The sequence below is a fragment of the Botryllus schlosseri genome, chromosome 3, assembly GCF_051294905.1.
Source record: "Botryllus schlosseri isolate E-star chromosome 3, Bs_hap1, whole genome shotgun sequence".
NCBI classification, from domain to species: domain Eukaryota; kingdom Metazoa; phylum Chordata; class Ascidiacea; order Stolidobranchia; family Styelidae; genus Botryllus; species Botryllus schlosseri.
In genome coordinates, this window is record NC_137238.1 from 449,990 (window position 1) to 461,979 (window position 11,990).

Consider the following 11,990-nt stretch of genomic DNA (forward strand, 5'->3'; position numbering starts at 1 on the left):
GGTCTTTGACTACTTAACTAAATTCCATTTATGACCAATGTCTATTATTAGTAGTAAGAGTGTTTGTGCTTGTAATCAGGATAGTGTGCAATGACAAAGTTAGTAAGTTCAATTTCTTTATTAGTTGCTGAGTCATACACAAGAGCTACACTTGGATTTTTTATCTACATTTTTATTATACAGGATTGGATATCTGCCATATTTGAATGATTCATACATTTCAGGATATTAGGGAGTCCATGTTATAAAAACTTGAATAAGGAAGGATATTTAGCAAATCTTTAGTTTATGTTAATTGCATAGTGGATAATTCGAGCTGTGCCACAGTTAAACAATTTAGTATGCCACAGTTAATCATATGTTTGCATATGTTTAATGGTTGTATGATAGTCATCCAACAGACAATGTGGCATATAATTTTCGAAGTAAATTGGTAATAATGCTGGAGTCGGAGTCGGGAGTCGGAGTCGGAGTCGGTACGTTTAAAGACCCAGGAGTCGGAGTCGGAGTCGGAGTCGGTACCTTTAAAGACTCAGGAGTCGGAGTCGGAGTCGGAGTCGGTATATTGAAAATGTGTGGAGTCGGAGTCGGAGCCGGAGTCGGTGGTAAAATTTACCGACTCCACAGCCCTTGTGCATGCATATTTTCTGTACCACCACCACTGCCGTGTGTTATGTATTTTAGTTGGATGAAAATAAAGACACTCTCTCTCTCGCTCTATCTCTGTGGTCAGAGAGGATGAAATATTACTTGCAAAATCTATATGCAATGACCAATATTATTGACCGATTTAATCATGAAGTATAGAAAATTTTCGTGCGATGAGGACGTCTACACTCACTGATTACCAATATGAAATCTCGAACACAGGTAGTAGTGAAAACGGTCATTCCAATGGGGATCTGTGGACTGCGTTCCCCAGACGTTTGGTCCATCACCCTATGGAGGGGGCAAGACCAACGTTTTTTGGGGGGCTGACGAAGTGCTGTTTCGACCCCGAGGCTGTATAACGTTAATCACTTCGAAGAGATTAATAGTTCAGTAATTTTATGTATCTCATCAGCCGCGGTGATGAGATTTTCGTAGCCCATTGTCGATTTCGGATTAGTTCTGTCAGCAGTCAGTCACTGAATATGATGATTACTTTATTAGCGCTATTTCAATGTTCGGTGTTTTGCTTCTTTACAAATAGTCCTGGTCGGGAAATACCAGGTTATTTCCATGGGAAGCTGCTGGCATTATTTTCCATACAGTGACCAATTAGGGCACAAATTAAAACTTGAGAAGTCATCCCTTCAGCTACGACATTATAACAGCAGGTAGGCCTAGTACTCAAATCCAGAGTTGTACAATTAATTGTAATTGTAATTGGGCTGGATGTAATAGAATTACATTTTTCATTGTAATCCTAATTTGATATTTCTAACATGAAGTAATTGTAATTGTAATTGTAATTGAGCTGAAATATCGTAATTGATCCAACTCTGATGTGCACTGCAGATATATTAGCTCTCTTTCTCATACACCGGAACAAATAGTAATATATCTTGATCGGAACCCGATCCAACCTGGTCGTCCAGCAGACTTGTACAGACCATACTGGATTTTGAAAATGTGCAAATAGAACTGGAACTGGAACTTTTAAAACTTTTAAAAAATCTGAAACTAATTACTGAAAAACAACTACCTAGATTGAATTCCGAATCATTCATTTTTATTTTATCGGAATCGGATCTGTTTATCGTCTGAACAGCAGCACAGATTTGGAATGAGGCGGTTTCGATCCCCGCAACACGACCCCTGTATGTATATGTGTCATTGCCGTTATGGCTGCAAGAACATCACGTGTCACAAACACGTGTTTTATATTTGATAGGCAATTAGATTTATTTTAGAAGTGGGGTTACCACTAGAACTACTCAAAACACATTTGTTAATTCACCATGCACTGACTAAAGTATATTGGTAGCTTGTACAAGTCTGTCGTCGGGGTAGAAAAGCTATGGCGATAAGTCTGTTTATCGTCTGAACATCAGCAGAGATTTGGAGTGAGGGGGTTTCGACCCCCCACAACACGCCCCCTGTATATGTATCATTGTCGTTATGGCTGCAAGAACATCACGTATCACAAACATTGTTTTCTGTTTGATAGGCAATTACATTTATTTTAGAAGTGGGGTTACCACTAGAACTACTCAAAACACAGTTGTTAATTGACCATGTACTGACTAAAGTAGATTGTTAGTTTGTACCAGTCTGTCGTCGGGGTAGAAAAGCTATGGCGATAAAGTCTACAGCCATAACGAAACCATAAAGAAACCAATCATTGGTGTTATAGTTGATGAATATGAAAAAAATATACAAACCTTGTTTCTGACTCCAGCGTCGAATCATAGCAACTCTTCTTCCGTATTCTGTTCTGTTGTCGCTCTTAATTTCATCTAATTCCGAATAGCTCAAGCTGAGCCCGGTACCGGCAGATGCAAATTTTTCGAATTCTTGGCCGCTTGAAAAACGAGAGGACATAATTGGCGCTACGTCTTCTAGACGCGCCTTCTCTGTAGTTGGAGCTGAAACAAAAGAAACCTTGAGATGCGCTTAAAATTGTATCACTAACACTCTCGTCGTGTTGGTCGTTTACGTTCAAACGAACCATTAGTATTCTTCACTTCAAAATGTTGGCTTCTAAAATGGAACACGAATGCCATTCGTACACTCTTGTTCCGGACCGTTCGCACAATTATTACTAAGTTATTGAAACCATTTGTTCTCAACCGCCAGTCCATATTATATTATGCAGCGAACAATTATTTTATATGTGTTTAGTCGGTTTATTATCATTTTCGTTATTCACACTAAAACTGATAAATACACATATAATCCCGGGAGCAACCTGCCCTGAAAGTAAGATGGCGAGCTTGCAGTAAATTTTAAAAATTTCAGTAATACAGTCAAACTGTTATTCCTATGCAATGCATGAAGAGGTCAGATTACAGAATTGCTGTAGTTGAAGAATTGGCAAGGGTTGCAGAGCAGAGGGAGAGATGATTGAAAATGAAGAATCGAAATTACGGATTCAGCTAAAAGGTGCATTCGAGGCCTTCCGAAGAATATGAACAGCGCCCAATAACGTGATCTTTTGGATCCAGTCGAATCGAACGTTACCCGGAATCTGTTGGATATGCCTCATGAGTTTTTTGCTCACGACCCCTGCAATGCCAGTAACTATCGGTACAATGTTCATCTTGAATCACCCCACTTTTCTCACTAAAATTAGGCGAATAGCGAGAATCTAATATTGCAAGGGTTCGAATCAATTGACGGCGTATAGCCGTATGTATGCTATGTATGTAGCCTATATTGGGGTTATGATGCTTATCAGCTATGGCGTATAGCCGTCTTGACCCCGTTATCGGTGTTTGAGGTTTTTAAACTGTCGAGACTTGGGCATTTGTGCTGTATTGTAATATAACCCCTTTAAACAACTTTCGTTATAGGTCGTTCGACTGTCTTCCAGTGTTGGGATCAAGTCACTACCTTCGAGTCACGTGTCATCTCGAGTCATTGCACATTTTGACTCGAGTCAAGTCAATTCACTCGCTTTTGGAGGTGACTCGAGTCAAGTCGAGTCAATCGATTTTCAAAGGTGAATCGAGTCAAGTCAAGTCTCTCGTTTTTTGGAGTTGACTCGAGTCAAGTCGAGTCAATCGATTTTCAAAGGTGAATCGAGTCAAGTCCAGTCTCTCGTTTTTGGAGGTGACTCGAGTCAAGTCGAGTCAATCGATTTTCAAAGGTGAATCGAGTCAAGTCCAGTCTCTCGTTTTTGGAGGTGACTCGAGTCAAGTCGAGTCAATCGATTTTCAAAGGTGAATCGAGTCAAGTCCAGTCTCTCGTTTTTGGAGGTGACTCGAGTCAAGTCGAGTCAATCGATTTTCAAAGGTGAATCGAGTCAAGTCCAGTCTCTCGTTTTTGGAGGTGACTCGAGTCAAGTCGAGTCAATCGATTTTCAAAGGTGAATCGAGTCAAGTCAAGTCTCTCGTTTTTTGGAGGTGACTCGAGTCAAGTCGTGTCAAGTCAAGTCAAGTCACAAGTCAAGTCAAATTGAATTTTCGCAGTATGAGTGATGATGCAAAGTCATTACATTTTGCTAACTGGGTGAAATACAATGAATATAAATTTGAATAAACATGCATAAAGGCGTTGTATTGCCCACGCACACGAATTGCTAATATAATACGTGAATACCTGTATACTTACATGCTAGAGTCTGTTATTATCAGCCAAAATAGAGGATCGAATACGAAGCCTCGAGAAGTTGAAACAAATCGAAATGGTACAATACACTATCCATTAGGGGTAGGCCTACTTAAAAATGACTTTTTTCTCAAATAGTACTGGCTACTTGATAAATTGTTAGGTTACCTAATTAAACGCTGCACACCAAATTTGGCCCAATTCCAGCCAGTAGCCGTATTGCTACAGAAGAAAGTTTCTCTTTCATATCTGACGTACAGGTAGTGTGTTTTACAAGAAACTTTAAGTTTTTTATATGACGTCAGCTGTCGCAATTCCGAAGATTCAATTAATAATTATCCGTGGAGGCATCAAATTTTGGTATGACACATTTGAGTGGGGCCATGTCTTGGGATTCATTTAATTACCAACCTTGATGCCGCATATCCTGCAGTCCGTCAAAATATCGGTCAACCACCTAAGCATTTTCGGTGGGTTATTGGAGAAAGCAAAGCCTACATTAATAATGCTCATTTGATTGAGATTGGAATGCAGTCAATAATAGTCTATGCGAATGATGATCACAGCCTGATGTATCCACCTGATAGAACCGACCTTATAATTACACCCTGGAATAAATTGAACACAATACTTCAATCCAAATGATGCTTGACAAACTACAACTAGCACATATAGGGACGTAGAAAGGAAAGGAATTAGACAGGTAGGGTGTATGACGCAAAGTAACCAAAAGAACTAGGGTAGCGATTGAATAAATGCAGAGAAAGAAAACGCCGATCGAGGATGATGATTGGCTCAAATTGGGTCTAAATTGAGAAACACAAAGAAGGAAACGCTGCTCATTCGCTAACAAATCTGGTGAAGTATTCGATCGAGACCCCGTTAACGGGGTTTCTGAATTTTGAGGTATAGGATGTGATTTGATGTACCACATTTACCAGGGTTGTAATGACTCGAATGGCGACTTTTTGATTTCGATGATCAACTAAACTCGAGTCAATTTAGGCATTGACTCGACTTGTACGGGAGTCATTGCGCATGACTCGATCAAATCAGATACGAGTCGAGACTCGTATGGCCATATAGCAGGCATTTCATTGCAACTTCGACGAAAAATCAAAGTTATTATTACATTATTGGTATTTCGTCTATCAGTACTGGTACCTCAGCTATCGCGTCAGAAACTGTTAAGAGTGAGGAAATAAACATGCGATGTATCACCCAAGCAGTGTTGTAATAAGTGGGTTAAACATGACTTGAACTCTAAACTTAACAGTAAACACAATGACTCGGACTCGATCCTCAGAACGGACTTGGACTCTGACTTGGCTCGGTTGAGAATTTAGGATTACCCGACATTACTCGAATCAAAATGATGAAAGAAAGATTGACTTGCGAGTCGAAACCAGTTGAATTCGCACGTCAGTCATATCACTCATGTCATGCAGATAGTGATACCCGCTTCAAAACAAATTTCACTCACCCTGTCCCAAGCAATATTGGAAACAATCTGCCTTTCGCAACGGCTTACCGCCCTCCCGAAGTTCGAACTCGAGTGTTATGTTCATTTTCGTGCCGTCACTCTCCAACTGACACAGACCGTACGACGGGATCGAATATTTGATGATGTTTTCAATGCCGTGCGAAAAGGATCCGCTTGCCACGAATTCGAAACCATGGCGAGGTTTCACGCATTTGATACAGCTGTCAATTGTCTGGGTCATCGTGCACGGCAATGGGCAGAAATCCATCGTCTTGAAATCGGCACCGAGATTATTTTTCATGTCGACCATCAGTTGATTTCTGTCTGGTTCTGAGTGACGGATCAAAGCTACCCCGAAGTCGGAATTTTTAAAACAGATTATCGGCCGAACTACATAGGTAACCGTCGACGACTGCTCATCCCTGAGAGTCCCGATGTATTGACCGCCTTCGCGCGACTGAAATTGCAGAGATGCTGCATTTCTCACTGTGACCGGTGTGATTACCACCCATTTTTTCGTATCGTCGTTGAACTGCATTAGATCAATGCCTACGTTATCGTCTTGAAAAATACACCAGGACGGTAACGCCATTGTTGCCTGTTTCTGTAGGTTTTTGGCGTGCAAGAGAAGTGTTGGAGTTATAGCTTCCCTTCCAGCCGGCCACTTCTCCACGTCAATTTCGACCGTCACCGTAACGGGCTGGGTCCCAGTAAAGGTTCCGGCGGGGAAGTCGACTTTGCATCCTCCAACTTCAATATTTCCCGCTTCCTTGTCCATAGTAACCGTGCTCGTTTCGCGGGGAACCTTTTTGACTGCTTTGACATCGACAGAAAATTGTAATTAAGATTTTGTTGTAATATATAGTCAAGGGAGGTGCTTATCCAACTTAAGACACAGCAGGAGTGTTAGACGATGACAATTGCCAAGAGCGATCTTCGGGCTCAATCATTACTTGTTAAACAGAGGAAATCATCTTGTTTGAAATATAAGATGTCGCACTTGGCAGCATCGTGAACCTGAGCGATTCGATTTTGAGTCGTGTATATTAGGCTTCGAGTCGAGTATCAATAATATGATGTTATAAGAGTAGAAAGGATGTGGTAAGTTTTATGCTATCATAAAAACTATAGTGACTCTTCTATATCACATTTAAGCTAATTGTTGCTTTTGTGACTATAGGTTTGCATTTAGTTTACAGTGTTTTAAACAAAGGCTTTGTTAAAAAAAAAAATTAGTTATATAAATATGCCACAATTGTGTAAATACTTTCCAAAAGCATGTTGTATGAGTCTACGGACGACGATTTCCACCTGATATAGTCAACGTATACGATTTGGGATGCTTAGAATAGGGTTGCCATACGTCCGGAATTTTACGGGCATGTCCGGAATTTCACTGTTCAAACTAGCGTCCGGGAGGAATTTCTAGAATATGCCAAATGTCCGAAATTTTGAAGACTTGACGTAGGCTCATATTTTTTTTCGTAAATCAGCATAAAAACAATATTTTGTGGGAATATTTATGCTAATGCATGATATTTTTCTTCGCGCTACGCGCGATTACTATCACATTTATTGATTTTAGTATGGAGACTACCGCCCTCGCAAAACTGCAATAAAATATAAATAAAAACAACCTTCGTTTACTGGAATAAGCCTAATTGTAATCGCACTTATAGGTGAACGCTATGTTCCTAGAGATCGTTAAGGCCGTTTAAATGCTTTATTCAAAGATAGTGGTTCCATACGGGGGGAGGGGGTCGTTTGCCTTTATTATGGGGTTTGCGAATATGTTGAACGTAATCAGCTTCCAAAATAGTCCGTGAGTAAGTCTGGGCAAAGGTGCTGACTTCTTTTAGTAATCAGTAGGGCGATTTTTTTTTGACATGTCAAAAAAAGTAAAAATTAGGCCAAAATTGTAGCGTTAGGTCAAACTTTGTAAAAATTGTTTACAAAATCAAACATTTTTTGACCTCTACATTTCGTTTGTATCGTAGATTTTGCGCTGTCTGTGAACTTATCATTTGATAATTTACAGCCTGTAGCCTACTTTTTTGGCCTACCGTTGTAAACGGCCCATCGTCTGCTCATTGAGAATCATAAACGGTCAAATGAAACAAATAGTGACATGATTTTATGGTCAACGTACCGCAATATCCTAACTGAAGCAAGACTGCTTGGGCATTGCATGGTTCTTAAATCATGAAGCGCAAGCTGAAAAATTGTGATATAGACAACATTGTCAGAATGAAGCAACACGGTGCATCACCAGCAAGCAGTGTGCACACAACTTCAGTGTTGTCAGCTAACAACTGCTGCTGTTGAACGTTCTTTCTCCATTCTTGACAAGCTACTTAGTAAGAACAGACACTTTCTACCCGAGATAGCGCAGTGGTATAATCCGCGGCTGCAACACCAATGGGTGTGGGTTCGATTCCGACCGATGTCGACTTCATAATTCCGATAGCTAAGTGTTGGAGGTTTACCTAGGCTCCGCCCCGCCACCTCATCCACGTAAGCGGTGTCTTACAAAAAAGCCTAGAGGTGGGCCGTGCTATATGTTGGCAGTTACGGAAAATAATGAAGAATATCGGCCTGGTGTGAATGACCATAGTAGTTGAAAAACACCATGAATACCACAAAACAAACAAACAAAACAAACACTTTCTACCCGAGAATGTAGGAAAGTATCTTTCGTTGTACTACAACAAATTTTAATTATTTCACCATAATACGTAATGTAACTATACTGCAATTCTTCATAGGGCCAGATTTCGTTAAAATACTAGTTTTTTCATGTAAAAATATGTCAGTTTTTGAGCCAAAAACGTTCTTTCAGGCCAATCTACTTTGTAGGGACAGACAGTTCCAACCAGAAATGAAGATAAGTAGTACAATTTTAACATTATGTGCGAAAACACCTAATTTGCATACGTGAGGTCAAAATTTGGTCAAATTTCAGTTTTTTAGGTCAAAAAAGGTCAAAATTTATATTTTTTAGGTCAAAATCATCCGTTTTTTAGGTCAAAAAAATATCGCCCTAGTAATCAGCTGGTCAAATTTTGATCTGGGCCACGGAACATTTTCAAATTGGAGATGGAGTCGCGACCATAAAAGGTTGGAAACCACCGGATGTGGGGTGTTGATAAAGCTACGTGGTGCGCACCGGCATAAGGTTGATAAACAATTTTATCGATAGGACATGAACATGACTTGTGCAATTACGCTCCCTGTATTTCCGAACTCATCATCCTCCACAAGCTCTACCGCTAACTCTGATCATGTGGGCGGAGAGTAGTATCTAGTAATATATGGAACTACTAATATTATTAACAGAATTCATTCAAATAATTTAACGACCAGATGCATATAGAAAGCAGATTCATATAACAAGCACCCCCCCCCTCCCCAGAAGCTGCATCGATTGCCATATAGTAAGGGCTCAAAATCAATGTTTATTTGGGCGGGAAGGGGCTGCTGAAAACATGTGCTTTCGGTCCAGGTTACACGACACACAGCCACACACTCCTGAACCGGATCGTGACCACCTCTGGTCTATGAGGAAAGCTTTGCTAGTGTGACGTCATAACTCATTTTGAAATCCACTAGTGGGCACTGAAGAGTGTCCGGAATTTGGGTTACAGAAACATGGTAACCCTAGCTTAGAACCCTCGAAATAGTCGGTTTAACAACTATAGTACGTATATATAGATCATTGGTACGAAATGAATGTTCTGATGATGATGAGCACCGACCGTAAAATGCTGCAATACGATGGAGTTACAGATATTTTTAATCCGTATATGAAAGAGGTTGGAAGCCTATTTTGTGTAAGGAGCTATATCTACCCTATATTTGCGATTGTGAATATCATTCATTAGCGGTACGGGTACCACAGTCGAGAACCACTGTGATTTACATGATTACAGCATACAGGTAATGCAATAGCGATATTTTCATTGCAGATAAATATTGAATTTATTTTAATATTGAGATAGCAGAAAATAATCGGTGGGGAAATTCCCCAGTTTCATCGTGGGATAAGCCATCACTGGTATACCGACATGGTCAGTAAAGAAGTAGGCTACTTGTACTTTTTCGAAGTTCCCAAGTGGTTTTACACTACTTATCCAAGTAAATATAATTTACGCCACTACTACTTCGTCATATTCTGTGATTTATGACAAATTGCATGATTCCGTTCATAACGCATTGTCGCCTATCATGACATGCTTCTTGACAGTAATATGGTTTATCAGAGCGTTTGGAGCTACCGCTTCGCAATCTAGCATACATAACGTATAATCTAGCACCTTTCCTGACTACTTTGGGCATCTGTGTTAAAATTGCCCAACAACACTCGCAAGTGTTAGTCAGAACATTTCAAGGGTTCGCACCATCCCTAAAACTTACATTACCAATAATCTGGTCGCGATAAAATTCTATTTTATTCGATTTGCCAGATGCTGAACCGATCTCGTCGTTTATCGAAACGCATTACAAAATACCAGAATGCAGATGAAAGTTTGTACATACCTCCAGGCTTATGTTGTCCAGGCGTTACTGGAGTCCGATGATCTTTCCGACTGACTTTGTCTGTAGAATCAAATAATTGATTTATTCTCTCCATTCCAAGGCATAAATAAGTGGGGAGAATACAGTTATTATTATTTCTTTATTCACAGTCTGGTAACTGGTAACTATACATGTACAACCCGGAGAGCAACGTGCTTAAGCCTATAAATCAGGGGCGGGCAACTTATCCGGTCGGCGGGCCTGATATGGCAAAATGAAGTAGGCGTACTTGGCGGGCTGGATTGCAGATTTTATACACTAATCGCGTATTTATCCACATACATACAAGGGATAAATCGCATTTAATGTAAACTTTACGTTTAAGGCAGAGAGACCAAAACAGTATTTCATGAATATATTAACCAGATGTATTTCAATAGCCGTTGCAGACAATCATACATCAGTGGTCTATCAAAGTTGCACTACAGGTAAACATCAGTTATATTGAAATGCAGTCTCGTCTTTTTAATGCTCGAAATTGTCGGAAATATTTGCTCTCTAATGTATGTAGACCCGAACAGGAAAAGTAGTTGGCCATCTTTCTCAGGTCGTCAAACTTGGATTTATTCTGTGACTCATAAAATTTGTCAATACTTTCGTAGGGGAGACCGGGGACAATTGTAACAGTTTTTGTATTTTCGAACATTACGTGTTTTTCTCGTGGATATTTCATTTCCAAACTTTTATATAAATAAGCCAACAACTCGATAGTTGATATAAAAACTAAAATGGATCTCAATCAATATTCAATCATGGAAATTTTGGGTCGCGAAAATTGTCGCTTAAATGTTACAATCGCCCCTTGCCCCGGGGCAATTGTAACGTCCATGCGGTGCAATTTTAACAGTGTTATTTATAACTAAAACAAACGAAATGAATAACAATTCTGCGAGCACAAATTGTACTATTGAATTACACTAAAAAAGAGACGTTTGAACGCTTCCAGGTTACGCCCCATCGCATTTTTGGCATCTGAATAAATTCTCATCCTTCGTGCCTTCTGCATGAGCTCAAAGTGTACGAGAAACACATTCATTCCATCATATCCCTACACATATTCGGCCTCTTCTACCGAGGTGCTGTAGTTCAGCGTGCATAAAGGGTTGGGCAATCGGTCACCTGCGAAGTTGCGAAACCGAACTGGCTAAAACATCTTTGTTGAATGGGCTGATGATAGTGTACCAAAACGAGAACACAACATTGTGTGGCATCAAAGCTAATGGTATTTTTCTGTTCCGCACAAAATTAAAATAAATTGTTCACATCAGATGACAAAATGTAATTGGGTAATAATCAAAGTCAGAGGATGAGGATTCAGTCACGGGCAAGCTCTTAAGTGACCATTGAAGGTCGACACAACAAAAGTCGATCAACATGAGAAAGGGTGGTAGAATCACGGAAATAACCGGACCCTAAGATTCACATCACCACTTCTGTATGGCCGTTCCGACAGAGTATCATGGTAGAATTGGTATGACCAGGTAGAGTCTGTTCTGGTATTGAACTTCTGGCTGTTGCAAGATTCATCTGCAATAGATAAATAGTTATACCAACGTATGAACACATATATTAAGCATTGAAAAGATATTGTAACGGGACAAAAGTAACAGAGTGTTACAATTGCCCCTGATACGCTCGACCACGATTAATGTCTCAGGATGGTGCCTTCCCGGCGACG

At 40.0% G+C, this 11,990-nt stretch overlaps 1 protein-coding gene across 2 annotated transcripts in view; it reads right to left on the reverse strand.

Annotated features, from left to right (window-relative positions):
- The window catches only part of LOC145435452 (uncharacterized), a 78,496-nt gene extending 71,866 nt beyond the window's left edge, over window positions 1–6,630 (reverse strand). For both annotated transcript variants that reach the window (XR_013913845.1, XM_080312729.1), the window contains exons 1-2: window positions 5,738–6,630; window positions 2,367–2,570 (exon numbers count right to left, since the gene is read on the reverse strand). Coding sequence is in view for 1 of the 2 variants with exons in the window: in XM_080312729.1 (XP_080168855.1) it covers window positions 2,367–2,570; window positions 5,738–6,515 (982 nt within the window). In the remaining variant the exon portion in view is untranslated. The remainder of the gene's footprint in view (window positions 1–2,366; window positions 2,571–5,737) is intronic.
- Window positions 6,631–11,990: the final 5,360 nt, after the last annotated feature.